General features: G+C 34.4%; 1 protein-coding gene across 1 annotated transcript in view; it reads left to right on the top strand.

The window, feature by feature from the left end:
* Positions 1–19,112, top strand: part of LOC150081843 (serine/threonine-protein kinase Tao-like) — a 187,552-nt gene that overhangs the window by 6,011 nt on the left and 162,429 nt on the right. The window contains exon 2 of the mRNA XM_090380340.1: positions 13,770–13,884. Coding sequence (XP_090236466.1) covers positions 13,770–13,884 — 115 coding nt within the window. The remainder of the gene's footprint in view (positions 1–13,769; positions 13,885–19,112) is intronic.

Raw genomic sequence — 19,112 nt, 5'->3', positions numbered from 1 at the left:
TTTGATATTTTGTTTTACTTTTAGTAGTTCTTTTAACCCCTTTTTTGGTGATATTTCATGTTTTTGGAACTAGTACCTTCGAGGGGGGTGGGGTACCGCTAAATCATATTATAATTGGCATTAGTTTAAATTTTATATTGGTGTTATGGATTTAAAGTGCTAAATTATATAGGGGACTATTGGCTACTGTTTGTCTTATCACCTTTACTTCGCCTTCCTTGTTTGGTTTATTTTATTTGACGTTATTTTTATGTTAATTTTTCGCTCTACATTTTTGCCATGCTACTGGCTTATGTTTTATTTTGAATTATCACACACACACACACACACACACACACACACACACACACACACACACACACACACACACACACACACACACACACAGGGTGTCTCAAAAATATTGGTACAAATGTTTAGGGGAGGTAGGTAACATCTAAAGGAATGTGAATCGCATAGGAACCCATAACCAGAAATGTCACCGTAAGTCGGTACATGGTGCTGTTCATCAGTTCGCGAGAGGGAAAATTTCTGGTTTACTCATTCAAGCAGTAGTCACCGCACGAAGAGCATGCATCAATATATGAACTGAGCTGGCAGACAGGCACCTAGTGTATGGAATCACAGGGGGCCCATGCAGCACAACATTGCTTCGCAATAAATGTGTGGGCAGGTGTGGTCGGTGACTGCTTAGTCGGCCCATATCTGTTACCATCCTGCATGAACTCCGTTAAATATCAGATCTTTCTTGAACAAGTTCTACCAGGGTTACTTGACAATGTTCCAGCAAATGTGAGACGCAACATTTGGTTCAACATGACGGGGCACCTGCCCATTATGGAAGGTGTGTTCATGACCATTTGAACAGGCGTTTTGGGCGTCGATGGATGGCGTGGTGGACCCGTTGCCTGGCGCCCCACGCCCGCCTGATTTATCGAGCCTCGATTTCTTTCTGGGGGGCCATCAAATCTGCCGTGTATGAATCGCCTGTGGAGACGGAAATGGATCTCGTGGTAAGACTTGTCTGCACTGCTGCTACTGTCAAAGAAACTCCAGGTGTGTTCGACCGTGTCTGCCAATTCATGCTGCGTCGGTGTCACGCATGCATCCCGTCTCATGGTGGATCCTTCGAGCATCTGTTGTAACATTATGAAATGCATCCATCACATACTCCATTGTTAATATTATGTCAAATAAATGTTTGCCACTAATTACTGTCTTGTGTCATTTCTGCTTCTTGTGCCTCTGCTACTACTTTCCCGTGACGTTTCCGGTTATGGGTTCCTATGTGATTCACATTCCTTTAGATGTTACCTACCTACCCTAAAGGTTTGTACCAATATTTTTGAGACACCCTGCATATATAAAAGTTTGTATTAATATATTGAATAAAGTATGCAGAAATGGATGTGAAAGTTACACAAAGTGCCAGTAACTAGAAGGATAAGAAAAGTAGAAAAAGAAGTGTAGTAGATTTGTGAAAGGTGAAAGAATGTTAATATCCTAAAGGTTATGATGTATTAAGCAAAATTATGGGTTGAATTATTAAGCCAATAGAAAGTGGAAGAACTAAAGTAAAATTAGTACATCAAAATACTAATAAAAATAAAATGAAAGTGGTATAGCTGTCATCAGATATGGAGGGGAACATATCTTTATATGTGTATCCACATGGATTAAACGACAAATTCTTCATAATATTTTATTTAGCAATAGTTCTCTAAACACCAAACACTGTGTTTACAAATTATTTATTCTTAGTCATATCATGCTAACTAAAAAATGCAGACACTCACATGTTAACAAAAAGCATAATCCATCAAAAATATAAAGTTTGATTTTAATAACTTACTCAGTTCATGGGACCATACTACTCTTAATTTATCCATAATAAACCATTTCCTTATTAACATCAAAAAATCAATCCTTAAAGCTTTAGTTTTTGTTCTATCATAAATTCAGGTTCAACAATATCCAACTAAAACACATCTTACAAGACATTGGTCTTTATAGAATTGGCTATTTTACTACCCACTGCATTGAATTTTGCAATATTAAATTTACACAAAAGTGGTTCAACAATATATTCTGGTCCTCTCTACTTAATAAGGATAATAACCTATTACCTTCAAACAGTCTATACAAATTTGATATACATCATTCTTACAATTACGATCCTCCATTAGGCTTAAAAATTTGTAACTATAATCAACTAGCTACTAACATAGGTAATATTCTACATACTGATCTCCCATGCTACTGCAACAACCCTATTTATGCCCCATATATTGATCAATATCATGGGCATATTATTGGCAATCTTAACATCATTAAGAACCATGACCTAAAAATACTATGAGCAAAGGTTTTAAATACAGACCTATAAATAAAGCTAATATTAATAATATCAACAGAGTATTATATTTAAATCTAATACATTTTGCTGACAAACTGCCTTCAAAATACAACATTCCACATGAAGCATACCAAAATTCACCATCTATCATTACATAGTAAAAGCTATATCTAATGTCTACAAACTGTACAATAACTTTTATACACCCTACTACAACTTTAAAAAACATTTTAAAAGAGTTACAAGACAATTTTATGATCACCCTGGTAGGTAAAGCTTCCAACAACTTTGCCATATTTTGTAAGCATTAAGAAAATAATCCCAGTTTCACTCCCTGCTATCTTAATCCTTCTGCCACAGTTAAGAAGCTAATTGCTTTACATAAAAAACTACATGCTAAATTACAGAACTCAACCCTACCATTTCTCTATATGATTGCTAAATTCCATAAACAACCTGTAGATTTCAGATTCATTACCAGCTCAAAAAACAGTGGCTGCTGCTACCTTCTAGCCAAACATTTTTTCAAACTTCCAAAAAACTTTTTAATAATCTCACATCTACTTGGGTAATAAATAATAACCTAGCTGTCATCAACACTTTCAAATCTAATATTACCAAAACAAACATAGAAACATTTGATTTCACCAACCTTTTTACCTCTATACCACGTAATTTACTGATATCTGTGCTAAAACAACTTTATCACAGATACAAAGATAAATTAAACATAAATGAAAATACATGAACAACTATGTAAATCTCTGTTTACTCAATAACTATATCTTCAATGGCAAACTTACCTACAAACTATTGATGTTCCTATGGGCTCCCAAATATTCAGCTTAGTATCTAACCTTTTTTCATTATTATGAAGAACTATACACCATAAATAATCCTAATTATAACCTGTTAGCTTTCAGATATGTAGACGGCAGCCATTGTCAACCCACTGTAGGATGGAAGCCTCCTCAACAATTCATGCTGAGGGAAATGGATTATAATCTGCAACGCTGGTCCAGTGCGCGTTGGCAGATTGACCATATTCAGCAGTCAGGGGCGGCTTGAACCCCGGTCTACTCAAAGAGCGTGTGCTACTGCACTCCTGCTCCTGACCACTCGGCTACGGAGGCCGTGACATCCTAGTCTTAAATACTAACTTTGAACCTTTAGCCAACGCTATTTACCCTAGTGAACTTAAACCAAACAAAGAAAACTCCACTAATCACACAGGCAACTTCCTTGACCTCAATATTACTCTTAGCAATACTTCACCTCCATATAGTATTGACATATATGATAAAAGAAATAAATTTAACTTTGATGTCATCTACCTTACCAACTGGCATTCCCATATTTTCAACAAAATACATAAAAATATAATTTGTACCGAAGCCATTAGATTAGCTAACATATGCAGTAACCAACTGCTGTTCACCAAAGCTCTACAAATCCTTTATAATAAGCTGATCAACAATAATATCCCTATTTACTTTGTAAAATATTGTTTCAATATAGTTTCCCATATTATCATAAATAAATTCAGTTATAATTTACTATGTACTGGTCAATTCTAAATGTATATGTATAGTTGTAAAATTATCTGGTGGAATTCCACTACTTGGTAAGTGGAATTCGACCTATATACAATTTCCGATGCAACTATTTTCTTCGGATTGATTACTGTGTCTCTGTACTCACTAAGTTTCTACTGTTATGGTTTCACTTTTCTTATGTATCCATTGGATTTGTTTTAATAATTATTAATGAAATTACTTATAATCAACTGCTCATGTTGAGTCTTTGGTGACGTGACTTCTACTAATTTGTTTTAAGATACGGTTTATTTATATGTAGAATTTGCATATCTTTTGTAGGTCTTGTTTTTTCAAGCTTGTGTTAACATACTAGACCTTTGAAAATCCATCTCTAGATTTTCTATTAAAATTATATAGCAATCTTCAGATTTTAGTGCCTTTGGTCTTTACCACTAAACTTTGTATAAAATCACTTTATACAATCTCCTAACAACATCACTATTAGGTTTAGAGACATCCAAAATGTTTGATTCCTTGGAATTACTTCTTGTTCTTCCTTCTTAAGATTGAACTGTTTCATGTCCATAGACTTGTTACCGGTTCTTTCATAATTGGATTCTTTACTACACTACCATTGGATATGTCAACTGGTTCTTTGTCCTTGGATTCATTTACTATTCTTTCCCCAGTGAATTCACACCTGATTACTACCTGCGGATTCATCTGGTTTTATATTCATGGAATTATTTCCTGTTCTTCCATACTATAGTTGTTTCCTTGGAATTGTTTTATATACATGGATTTATTTCCTGTTTTTCTATAATTGGATCTAAAGTCACCATGTTACTTATATCCCTGGAATTATTTCACATTCTTTAATCCATGTATTTAAATTAGTTCTCTTTCCTTAGATGTATTTTCTTGTTAAATTGGACTCTATAAATTGAATTCTTACTACACCTTTTTGGACTACAGATTATAATTATTAATCTATTCATATCTCAAAACATTTGATGATTCTTTTTTTTCTATACTCTGATATGTTTACAATCATTCCCTTCTATGACACTATTCAGCTTAATATAACCTAGCCTCATCATTTGGTCTAACTTGTATGTTTTTTGCCACTGTATTGTTCAACACTCTTTATTTATTTATTAACGGCAGTATGTTTATTTTTATAATTTTGTATGACTCTATCACGGTAAAGTAATACTATTCCAACCACATTTCTTTTTCCAACGCTAATTTGGAATTATCTCCATACACTTGTATTTTAAATACGACAATACAGGTCACTATTTTTCCCACTGTTTTGCATTTCTTTGCAGCTTACTATGAAGTCAACTATGCTACTATAAATTGCTTTATCATGTAGATATATTGTCAGTGTAGTTGAAGTTTGCATGCAATTCATCTACTCTACTGAATATGTGCACTTCATCTCCCTGCCTTTTTCCTTCTGCTATGTATATTATTTCCGCTACGCATTTCTTGAAATACTCCAGGTATCGTTCACTTTCACTTTCTTATTATAATTTTGGTTTCGTTTTAGATTCTCGGCATGTTTCAACACATTTTTTTACTTTCAATACAAGCATTTGGTATTAGCTCCCTTTTATACTAACACTTACAAATGCCAGAGCCCTTACTATAAGGTTGGGCTTTACAACCCAACAAACTTAGCATTATTTAATAACTTTTTCTTTGCCTTTTGTCTTTCGGTTGTTTATTTCTACTGTTCTTCCCGTTCGTAAAACTATTAGTGTATACAAAGGTGATCTGAAGGTTCCTACTATCCTACTTCTATTGCTATTTTTCGTCTTAATTTATTTAAAATACTCCTTTTTCCCTTCCCCATCCTCAATTTAATACCTCACTCTATACCATGTGCTTGTTCCTAATTTATTTATTGAATAATTGAATTCCTATCAGCACATGTGCATGCAAAATTAAATCCTATGCTAAATTCTACATATTTATATTAACCATATTTATTATAACTCAATCCTTATTTTTACCTAAATAAATTATACTGCATTGGGGACCTTGTCCATACTGTATTAGAATGTACTAATTTCATTTTCGTTGCTTTTTGGCCTTTCACTTTTCTTCTACTACTATGGGCAGGTATAGAAATGCAGTTCCTGATACATGGTCAGGTGTAGTCCCATGATGAAATACCTGATCATGTATCAATATTTATTTCAGCTTACATCAGATCAAGCATATTTGCCTTACCTATATTCGACCGTTTTCTGAATATGTTTCCCCCCATATCTGATGACTGCTATACCACTTTCATTTTTTCATTTTATTTTTTTATTTTTATTTTATTAGTATTTTGATGTATTAATTTTACTTTACAGTTCTTCCACTTTCTATTGTCTTGGTTATTCAGCCCATAATTTTGCTTAATTCATCCTAACCTTTAGGATATTAACATCCTTTCACCTAAAATTCACAAATCTGCCACACTTCTTTTTCTACTTTTCTCACCATTCTAGTTACTGGCACTTTGTGTAACTTTCACATCCATTTATGCATACTTTATTCAATATATTAATACAAATTTATATACAGGTAGTTCTTGACTTTACGAGTTAATTCGTTCCTAGCGTGCTAGTAAAGTGGGAATTTATTTCCCATAAAAATAATGTTAAAAATAGGGGTTACGTTATCAACAATGAAATTAGTTAGCTAATTAGTTTGTTTAAAAAATGATTGATTTATCCAAAGAAATGAAAACGTAGCCTGTAAAATCAAGCAAATTATAATAATAGAGAAATTATTAATGACTTACGAATAAACATTCTTCACCATCATCATCGACTAAATGAACACTTGTTGATCACTCATTATTGGCTCGGCAGTTGTTAATTTGTTGCATAAAGAGTTGTCTTCTTCAGAAATGCTTCAAGAGGTGTTTATTTCCAAGATAATCTTCTCTTTTCTTTATAAATTTCAATAGCATGCATAAGCATTTTTTAATGGAACGCACAAACTGCAACTAATACGATTTGCGTAGAGTAACAAGTTTATGAAGCTTTAAAAAAAAAAAAAAAAATGAAGAAAAGATTCTGAAAATTTGTTTTTTATATGATTGAAAATTTTAGTAAAGGGGAAACACATTTCACCATAATAACGTAAAAAACCACACAATTTAAGCTATCTTTATTTTCACAAATGCGATAACATTGAGTTTACTACCCGTTTATAATTGCTTGCAGTAACAGAAAAGCACAATAAACTGGAAAGTGCAAATTGTTTTTGTTTTATGGTTGTGACCTCCAGAAATGTGCTTTAGAAAAATACCACAAAGCCATTCAAAATTGGTTCTTATAACAGAACATATGATAATGATGAAAGTGTAGTGCATTTTAATGATTTGAATTGGTAACTAATACAATTTACACTTTTTTAAAATGATCTTTTAGAGAGTTATATAGCGAAAATTTCACTTCCGTGGTCGTAGAACGAATTACCAGAAAATAATGTGTTATTGGGGTCACGTTACTATATTTTCCCCATACGATGATGTCTCTGGAACAGATAAAAATATCGTAAAGTGGGGTACACCGCATTGTATTGCTATGCACGTGGTTTGAAATGCAATATTTACGAATGTTTAGCATTCATTTTTTGCAATTAATGTTCATATTTTTGATTTTGTTGATACTTGAAAAAAAAAAAAAAAAAAAAAAAACTCATAAACCCAGGAACTTGTAAAGTGGGAACTGCTTGTATACTCTTGCATTCTTTAATGCTGCTTTGCACTTTTAGGTGCATCTGTCATACCTGATTTATTAATCTTTCATTCACTGAAACCATTTCATCAACTGAATACCTCTTTATCATATCTAACTTTTTAAACATTACCTTAAAGTGGTTATATTTAATATTCATTTATATATATATATATATATATATATATAAATGTAATTTTGGTGAGAACAATATCTTGTAACTAGTAAATTGCAATGTAGAAAATTATAATTGTACCAGTTATTTTTGAGAATTCAAATCATGTAGGACAGTTGATTTTGTATTTAGTTAAGTATTCAGAAAGTTACAGCCTTATATTCATAATTGTTTGTTATTGATCATTTTGATGCGAAATACGTAAGGTTGCAAGTAAGAATTCTCCTTTACTTAGTGACAGTCTACTAAAGAGTATAATTCATATGCACATGTGCATGCACAAACACACATTTCTTTATTTATATAAAGATAATTTAACTAGTGCTTTTCTGAATTTATAGTTAGATATGTGCAAGATGTCAACAGTGCAATAAGTTAAATTTGAAACTTACTATACTCTCCGACATGGTTGATTCACCGAGGAAGCAGTTTGATGTCCTGGAGAAAGTTCACCCTGGGAGCTTCTTGCCAGAGACTCAGCTGTTTGATGTTGTGTTGGGAGTCATTTCCAAATCTGGCCCCAGAATTTATCAACCGGTACAGGATGCTTAGATTCCATAAGAGCTAGCCTTAATTGGGACCACAATTTTAAAGAAAGGGGAAATATATTAAGGGAATAAATGCCATAGAACCAGAAATTGATGATGTAACAAACAGCTTATCAACTCTCATAATTGCTCTAGTGGGAGCATGGTAATATTTCTGGGGATTAATGATTTGAATCTTAAATGAACTGATAAACTGGTTATGAAACAAAGTTTGTGTTGAAAAAGTTGCGAGATACGACAAATGTTCTTGTTTGCAATTCTGTCCAAACACGACAGGAGAGATTTTATGATAAGTCTTGTGGATTACCTCCAGGTTTGAGGGATCTGCAGGGCTTATGGTGAGAAATTTTTCTTCTTTACTTATGTAAATTCAAGAAGGAAGGGGATGAATCAGTTGGTCCACTTGATATCAATGGTTTAACTGTTGATGATCCTGCTCAGGTAGCTAACAAACAAAATGAATATTTTGCATCTCCTTTCACACATGAAGAGTTATTCAGGGAGGGTAATGCCGGAGGTGTATTAAACACTGGCAGTAAGCTAGATAATCTTGTAATAACTGAAAGTAAAGTGGAGGAGAAATTGTTGAAGATAAACATAAGAAAGGCACCTGGGGTGGATGGAATCTATCCAGTTATATTAAAGGAGGCAGCAAAGGAAGTAAGCAAACCCTTAGTCATAATTATGAGAGCTTCCTTGGACTCAGTGCAGGTACCCATGGACTGGAGATATGCAAATGTGACCCTAATCTACAAAGGAGGATCAAAGGGAGATAGGTAATTACAGACCTGTTAGTTTAACTTCTGTTCCAGGGAAATTAATGGAGGCACTGGTTAAAGAAGCATTGCAGGTTCACCTAGACAAGACTTCAAATATAGCTTGGGCACAGCATGGGTTTGTTAAGGGGAAGTCTTGTCTGACCAATTTGATTAGATGCTATGATGTAGTCACAAAAGAACTGGATGCAAAGAATAATTTTGATATCATATATGTGTATCTTAGAAAGGTTTTTGATACTGTTGTGCATGAAAGACTGCCACACAAATTGGAGCAGTGTGGTATTGGAGGCAAATTGCTGCTATGGATAAAGAGATGGTTGAGTGGGAGAAGACAGAGTAGTAATCAATGGACACTGCTCTTCGTGGACTATTGTTATTAGTGGAGTCCCCCAGAGTTCAGTGTTGGGCCATTGTTGTTTTCTGTATTCATTAATGATATTGATGATGATGGTATATCATGCTTAATGTCCAAGTTTGCAGATGATACGAAGGTCAGCAGGGTTGTTAATGACACTAATGACAGTACGCTGCTGCAACAGGATCTAGAAAAGTTGAGCAGATGGGCTGAGAGGTGGCAAATGAAGTTTAACATTGACAGATGTAAAATATTGCATATGGGAAGTAGTAACCCCAGAGTAATGTATCAACTGTGTGGTACTACACAGACAGTGGTAGAGAGTGAAAAGGACCTGGTGATAATTGTGCAAGCAGATATGAAGTTTTCTGAGCAGTGCAGACCGTCTGCAAGAGTAGCTCATGGTGTCTTGTCAGTGATATACAAGAATTTTTCTAGCAGGGATAAGGAGGTGATTATTCCTTGTATAAGGCAGTGTTCAGGCAACACCTTGAGTACTGTATCCAGGCCTGGATACATCATTTTAAGAATGATGTAGAGCTGTTGGAACGAGTTCAGAGAAGGGCAACAAGATTAGTGAATGGAACAAAGGGTTGCTCTTGCAAAGAAAGGCTTAAGTTTTGCAAATTACAGTGTCTGGAGGCTAGGTGTATAAAGCCTTGAATGGTTTGAGCATGCTCAGTGCTGATGGGATTCTTCCTCTTGCTCAGAATAATTGCCTGAGAGGGCATAAATTCAAATTGAGGAAATACAGTTGTAGGATAGTTATGCTGAAGTTTGCCTTTAGTCAGCATGTGGTTGATTGCTGGAACTAACTTCCATCTGTTGTTGTAGAAGTTGATAGCTTAAACAGATTCAAGGCAGAACTGGACAAACATTTGGAGTGAGTGAATGGGTGAAATGAGAAGGAGGGGGGGGGGGAGGTGTTTTTTTTTTTTTTTTGGATGATGTTATATATGCTTGCTTTCTTCCATCATGTGCCCTTGCTGATGCTAATGCTAAAAGCTGTTAAATGCAATTTATTTTGTAAAGACATTCACTTAAATAGAGGAGGTGCAAGAACGACTTTTTCCTAATGCCATTATATTAACCCTGTATCGGATGCAGGGTCTAGGAGACCCCAAGGTTATCTTTTCAGGTGGAAAAAAGTATTAGAAGAAATGTCCAAAACCACATAATTTATTTATTTTACCTTAAAGAACCACTTTTGCCTCATTCCTTCTAGGAATTCATCCACTTTAATATTTATTGGTCCCATCAGTTTATTTGAAAATTTCACCTGTGTAATTGTTCAAGGAAACTGCTAGTTCAGTGATTTATGGAATTTACGACATGATTGATTCACGTAAATGGCATGATACAGAGACTGCTTGTGTGCAACCATTAATTGCACTAAACACTAACAGTCAAACTGTAATTGTAGTGAAATCTACCAATCTAGGACCACACAGAAAAACACTTATAAGTGTATGACAAGGCTGTCAAAGCCAATAAAGTAAAAAAACTAAATTAGAGCTTTTGATCAGATCAAGCAATATTAGTTGAGTTTACTGAGATGATGAACTTAATTTTTGTGATTAAAAAGAGACAGGAGTAATGCTTCTCATTGAAAACTGCCTAAAGGTAAATAAATTTGACATAAATTTGAGATTTTATTTTTAAAATTTTGAAAATATAATTGAAATTTGTAAGCTGCCTCACGTGTTCCATGACACTTTTCCTTTATGATATCCCTTAGGTTGTACTGTAGGGGTGCATATGACTCCCCAGTGACTATCTGCTTGTGTTTCAAGTAGTGAATGTACAAAATTCCCTCAGCATTCCAAAAATTGTGGCGATAATCGTGCCAGCTGAAGGTTTGTGTCCAAAATTTTTTGGGTGGAGGAGAAGATTCTTGCTTGGTCTCAGGATCCCAGTGATAAACCCATGTTTCATCACCTGTAGCAATTCTGGAAATGAAAGTTTCAGCATCCCTTCCAAAAAAGCTCTAAATTCTCCTCACGACACCATACTCTGAATTGCTCCTCCATAGGGGTCAGAAATCTGTCCCACCTTGCACTGATCTTAATCATCCCCAAATGTTCATGGAGGATGGTTATACTGCCCTCTCAGATATGTCAAATTCCCTAGAGATTTGGGATACCTTTAAACGTCTGTCATTCAGCACAAGATTTTCCACAGCTTGGCACATTTTTTTAGTGGTCACTGTCACAGGCCTTCCTGGACGTGGATAATTTTCAATGGACTTGAAAATTTCACTTGTGAGTTGTTTTGACCAGAATTTCACCTCGTACTCTAATGGTGCACTGTTGCCCACACATTCTTTCATGAATGGTCTTTGGCCCATTTCCTTCTTACTTACTCACCCACGCACCCACGCACTTTCTTTTTCTGATGTTTCAGAATAGTGAACAGAGTACTCTTTGGAATGCTGAACTATTTAGCGATGTCAGTCTTAGAATGCACACCATTATCTACAGCTTGCAAAATCCTAATTTTATCTATGATTGGCAAAGCTATCTGCTTTCTTGGAGCCATACCAATAAACATACTCTTTTAACTAATGAAATGAACTTCTAGTCTATGTTCATTTCATTACCGTGCTGTGAGGAAAACAGCTTAACAAATGATTTCTCATGGTCAGGCTGCAATTACTTCAATATATTTGAAGTGATCTGTCACCTTTAAATATGAATATTGTAATAAAAAGTAAAAATTCAGATTAAGAGGTAGAAATTTGTGGTCATTATAGAGAAATCCTTTTATTTTCAAGGTTCCTATACTGAATGTAAAACAGCATTATGCTAATGGAAAATTGGCCAGGACCAACCACACAGGACATTGTGTTGAGACTTTAAAAAGAGGGTTGTTATAAAGAGCTTCAACTGTATATCAAATCTAAATGATCAGTGAAGTGGTATGAGAAAAAAACTAATGTAGTAAAAATAATAAGTTTTGTGTATATTAAACTCCTAGTACTGGGCTGCATTGGCAATTTGGCAATTAAGTAATGGAACAGGGTTATATTTCAGTGTAGGTAGGTGTCAAAATAATTTTATTGCAGCAAGCTTCTTTGCATTGTGGCATCTTCTGTCCTCATCTTTAAAAATCTAAGTTATGTTTTTTGGAATCCTTGGTTTACTAAATTGAAATTGCAGTCTTGAAGGCAATAAATAGAAATAGAAAATATTTGAGGAAGATAGAGAAATCTTTGTTTACTTTTATCACTGTTACAAGAAACATGTTTTTGTATTCTAAAGTAATGTTTAAATGATATTCTAAGTTATGGTTTTAACAGTTTCATAAGTTCATCAGAAAGGCTTTTATGAGATGTTGATGCAATTTGTAAATAATTCACCTCTGTAAAAAAAAAAAAAAAAAAGCAAAAAAAAAAAAGCATTATCTGCTGTTGACAATTGCAATAAACAGTTTAGTTTCCAGGTTGTTTTTGTCTTATCAATAGATGGTAGTACAACAGTTATGCCAACGAATCAGGAAAGCAGATCTCATATTTGTTAACTCTGAATGTTGTGACTTCCAGGACATTGTTGACATTGGATTGCAAAGGATTAATTAAATATTATAAACCTAATTACAGTTAACTTCATGTATATGATAATAATACATTCTCTGAATGGCACGAATTGTTTCATTGGCTTTTTTTTTTAAAATATAATTACATATATTTAAATTTAAAATTATTCTGTAATGTTTTGTAATTGAACTAATAAGTGATAATTATCAAGTAGATAGGTGAAATGTATAGATAAGTGCTAAATGCTATTATATTAATTATTAGAAATGGTCTGCTGTCATGTTAATTAGTGGTAAATAATTCTTATATATGGAATATCTTTTAACCTCAAATTGTAAAATGGTTAATTTTTTTTATTTGCTCTCTATGATTTCATTGTCACGAATAGTCAAAAATCTGGTTGTTAGATGTTTTGTAACACTGAAAATTTTGTTAGGATTAAGTCCATAAAAATTGCCCTTGATGCTAGCAGTAGTTATGATTGCTGTTTCTGCATTTTGGTGAAAAGGCCTGGTTTCAGATCAATTTCAATGATAGTGTTTGACCTTTTTCCAAGTTTGTTAATGTTGAGGCTAGCATAGTTTTATCCTGAATGAAGGTGTGTGGGGATATTAGAGATGTAATGGAACAATGAAATTAATTGTTTTTAATTTAACTTATTAATTATGCATTAAAACAAATTTTTAGAGTAGCTTAAATTGTATTGTTTTAGTTTTCTTGTTTAAAATTTTTTGTAGGCCAGGAAGTCTCAAAGAACCAGACATTGCAGAGTTATTTGATAAGGAGGATCCAGAAAAAATATTTGTTGACCTTCGTGAAATTGGTCATGGAAGCTTTGGTGCTGTTTATTATGTAAGTAAAGGTGTTCTGGTATTTTTAAGGTGTTTAAAACTTCTCTAACTCTAAACAGTTGATTTCCAACTTGCTTGTAGGGCTGAATCTACTTCTTAACAAAAATTTAATTTATCAGTGAGCATTGGTTATTTTTGATAACCCTGAAACTGGTGGTGTCCCATGGATATACCTTACATCAATTGCTGAAAAACTGTTTACCTTTTGTAATGCATTCATTCTGTTGATTGGTTAATGAACAGATTATTCTATACTAACTAGAAAACAATAGCACTGTATATACTCATAAAATAATAAGATTTATAGAAATTTGAAAAAAATTGTAAAGATAAACTTTAAGGGTTTTTCCCCCATGATATATTATCATGGGGGGAAAAAAAAAAAATCTGTGCAGTAGGGAGAGTGAGAGATACAGCAAAATACCATACAATATCAAAATATCAAAGTACCATACAATAAATTCTGTTTAACTTACTAAAATTATGTTATGCAAATCAAGTAAATGGAGCTATTCTCACTGAAGTTATTCATTTTGGAACTTCCAAACATTTCATACACTAAACTGTTTTCCGTAACCTAACATGATACACACACACACACACACACACACACACACACACACACACACACACACACACACACACACACACACACACACACACACAATAGGCAACCAGACCAATGTATTACGAATGAAATAGTTAAAGAACAGTGAATGCAGGTGTGATAAGAAATGAGGATGGACTTAGGCACTCATGAAAAGTAATGCACTTATGATGATGATATTGAATTGATAAAAGTAGAGCCATCTAGTGTATAGTAGACAAATTATGATAATAGAAAAACAAATCATTTTATGAGCAGATGACAATGCTATGATTGTTTAACAAATATTTGCATTCAGAACAATTCTGAAACATTGAAATGTGCAGTGCACTACCCATACAAACAAATAAATTTTTGATCAGTGTGTCTACCCGACCCTTAAATGGGTAAATCAGGAAGGTAATTAACTTAATCCAACAAAAATCAGTTACGTTATTAGCAATGTTTGCACTACTTCACAAAAATTTCATCAGAAGTTAGAGCCTAGTAATACATGCTGCATTATGAGGATAAATTATTACTTCTGACAAAAAAAAACAAAAAAACCCTATATATTATCATTAATATTAAAAGTAATATGGTCATGGAACTGACTTCACAATTTATATTTTGAAAATTATTTCTTGGTAAACTGATGTGTCCTACCCTGAATTTTGTTAGTTATCCTTAGGGCTAGGCATACATCATGGCTATGACTTTCACACCAATTTCTATGAAGTCACTCATTTTCCACATTTTCCTGAATATATGCCCAGTCAAAAGCTGGGCATATATTCAGGAATATATGCCCAGCTTTTGACTGGGCATATATTCCTGGCCAATCATGCTTATAAATGGTGTTCTTCTTATTTTTGTATCACAAATATACTTTAATGTTATACTAAAGTAGACTACTCCTGAAATTTTTTTCTCCTTTTATACACATTTCTTTTTTCAAGTTACTGCATCCAAGGGTTGCTTATATCTGTGTAAATTCCACATTTTCCCCATAAGTTACTTGCTAATAGCTGTACAGTCAGTATATCAGCAACATCATTTTTAAAGTGAGCTTGCATTCTGTAATGACCACTGGACATCTGTTTAGAAGAACTTCAGAGAAACTGCTCTTAGCAAAGTTCCTCTGATTTTACATTATTTCCTAAAACAAAATGTTATCAGCTGCACTTTAATGTTTCAGAGGCCTCTTATTTTCTGTTTAACTTTATAGAAAATAGCTTTTCTTTCGAGGCTGCAATTTTTCCTTTTAATCAAAGTGATGCTATGTAAAATTCAACTTGCGTAAAGTTCTGCTGAACACAACCCTTACGTAAGTCGGGGAGTGGCTGTATATAAACAATATACAGCTTACATTTTATTTTGTTTAATTTTGACTGTAATTTTGAAAGTTTATAATGTAGAGTAAAATCTACATTATTTTGTGGTAGAGAAGGAAGTATATAGAGTTAAATCTACATGGGACATTAATTGTTTTGTCATTGCTGTATGTTTTGTTAGGATGTAATTGTTATTATAAAGCATGCATTGGCACTCATTCAAAACAACATAGTGTGCTGTAACAAATGTGAGTGTGAGGGTGAATCTGTGAGAGTGTGATTGTATAATAAAGTAGAACAGTTGAATAAAGAGGTGAAATATAGAAAGTTCAGAAACTTAATGGAGTTAAGAAAACTCTTGCTTTGATTGGAGTGGTTTAATGGATTAAGTAGAGTTTCGAGGTTTAAGTTGAAGTTTAATTTTGAAGCTAACAAAACTGTTTGGTGATTCCTTGGGGCGTAGTCAAAAGACCTGTGGCAAAAATGGGGAAGCATTTATAGTTGTGTGTGATCTTGTTTAGAAAGTTAAAGATATTTAAGAGATAGAGAAAAACACATTTTTTGGCAGTCATTGCCAGGATTTGACTATTGGAATTTCCTAGTCTAATATTTTGAAAAAGAAATGCCTTTTTTTGTATTGTTCAAAATGGTTAGCTTTGAGAATGGCACACATTAGGACAATGTGTCCTAATACTGGGAACATGTTACCAAAATTAGAAATTGACACACTAAATAGTGCCATGATTTCAGCAGAAACTTTACTTTTCAAACATCTCAAATGCAATTTCTGAATGCAGGAAATAGCCTTGTTGGAAACGAAGTTGCAAAAAATTGATAGAAACCAAGCAGATGATATTAGTTTCAGATCAGCAAATCATTCAAATCAATGGAATAAGATGCTTGCACAATTTCAAAGCATGTGAGGATTTCAGTAGTTAGTGTACTTTCTACAAAGTTTGCAAAATTTGAGTTTGGAATCAGATTGGTCCACTTGATATCGATGGTTCAACTGTTGATGATCCTGCTCAGGTAGCTAATAAACTAAATGAATATTTTACATCTATATTCACATGAGGAGTTATTCAAGGAGGGGAACACCAGAGGTGTATTAAACTCTGGCAGTAAGCTAAATAATCTTGTAATAACTGAGAGTAAAGTGGAGGAGAAATTGTTGAAGATAAACATAAAGGCATCTGGGTGGATGGAATCTATCCAGTTATATTAAAGGAGGCGGCAAAGGAAGTAAACAAACCCCCTAGCCATAATTATGAGAGCTTCCTTGGACTCTGGGGAGGTACCCATGGACTGAAGATGTGCAAATGTGACCCCAATCCACAAAGGAGGATCAAAGGGAGACACAGGTAATTACAGACCTGTTAGTTTAACTTCCGTTCCAGGAAAATTAATGGAGGCACTGGTTAATGAAGCATTGCAGGATCGTCTAGACAAGACATCAGCAGTTATAGCTTGGATACAGCAAGGGTTTGTTAAGGGGAAGTCTTGATTGACCAATTTGATTGGATACTATGACGTAGTCACAAAGGAACTGGATGCAAAGAATAATTTTGATATTATATATTTGGATCTTAGAAAGGCCTTTGATACACATGGAAGACTGCTACACAAATTAGAGCTGTGTGGCATTAGAAGCAAATTGCTGCTATGGATAAAAGGATGGTTGAGTGAGAGAAGACAGAGTAGTAATCAATGGACACTGCTCTTCGTGGACTAATGTTATTAGTGGAGTCGTTCAGGGTTCAGTGTTGGGTCCATTGTTTTCTGTATTTATAAATGATATTGATGATGGTATATCAGGCTTAATGTCCAAGTTTGCAGACGATATGAAGGTTGGCGGGGTGGTTAATGACAATAATGACAGTACGCTGCTGCAACAGGATCTAGAAAAGTTGAGCAGATGGGCTGAGAGGTGGCAAATGAAGTTTAACATTGACAAATGTAAAGTACCACATATGGGAAGCAGTAACCCCAGAGTAATGTATCAACTGTGTGGTACTACACTGACAGTGGTAGAGAATGAAAAGGACCTGGGGGTAATTGTGCTGTATTTATAAATGATATTGATGATGGTATATCAGGCTTAATGTCCAAGTTTGCAGATGATATGAAGGTTGGTGGGGTGGTTAATGACAATAATGACAGTACGCTGCTGCAAACAGTATCTAGAAAAGTTGAGCAGATGGGCTTGAGAGGTGGCAAATGAAGTTTAACATTGAAAAATGTAAAGTACCACATATGGGAAGCAGTAACCCCAGAGTAATGTATCAACTGTGTGGTACTACACTGACAGTGGTAGAGAATTAAAAGGACCTGGGGGTAATTGTGCTGGCAGATATGAAGTTTTCTGAGCAGTGCAGATAGTCTGCAAGGGTAGCTCATGGTGTCTTGTCAATGATATACAGGAATTTTTCTAGCAGGGATAAGGAGGTGATTATCCCCTTGTATAAGGCAATGTTCAGGCAACATTGAGTACTGTATGCAGGTCTTGAAGCCTGATTTTAAGAATGATGTAGAGTTGTTGGAACGAGTTCAGAGAAGGGCAACAAGAGTAGTGAATGGAACAAAGGGTTGCTCTTGCAAAGAAAGGCTTAAGTTTTGCAAATTACAGTGTCTGGAGACTAGGCACCTCCGGAGTGATATGATTGAGGTGTATAAAGCCTTGAATGGTTTGAGTATGCTCAGTGCTGATGGGATTCTTCCTCTTGCTCAGAATAATCGCCTGAGAGGGTATAAATTAAAATTGAGGAAAGACAGTTGTAGCATAGATGTGCGGAAGTTTGCATTTAGCCAGTGGGTGGTTGATTGCTGGAACAAACTTCCATCTGTCGTTGTAGAAGTTGATCTTAAATAGATTTAAGACCGAATCTGACAAACATTTTGACCGAGTGGAGGGGTGAAATAAGGTGGTTTTTTTTTTTTTTTTGGCTGATGCTATATAAGCTTGCTTTCTTGCATCATGTGCCTTTGCTAATGTGACCAGATCTTCCAAATGTGAGAAATTTGTTATCCAGTTGAAGATGATATTCTGAATCTGCCAGTTAGAACTGCCTCCTTAATGGGTCAACCTGGAAACTGCAAACAAAGATCAAACCACTGCCTTTGACTTTATTTAGTGAGTGAGTGAGTGAGGTGGACACCTTGGATAGACAAAGAAGGATTGAGATCCTTTTTAAGATTCTATAAAAATTATTCTGAATGTTTCTTGGAAGGTATCTTGGCAGGTGTGAAATATGTCTACAGTCAGAAACCTGTTTATATAAAACAGTATAAAACACACCTTTTGGTATATAG

This window comes from Mastigoproctus giganteus, chromosome 8 (genome assembly GCF_048544385.1).
Source record: "Mastigoproctus giganteus isolate SK-2022 chromosome 8, ASM4854438v1, whole genome shotgun sequence".
Taxonomy (NCBI): domain Eukaryota; kingdom Metazoa; phylum Arthropoda; class Arachnida; order Uropygi; family Thelyphonidae; genus Mastigoproctus; species Mastigoproctus giganteus.
The sequence above is the reverse complement of the archived record's forward strand: the minus strand, read 5'-3'. Positions and strand labels throughout refer to the sequence as shown.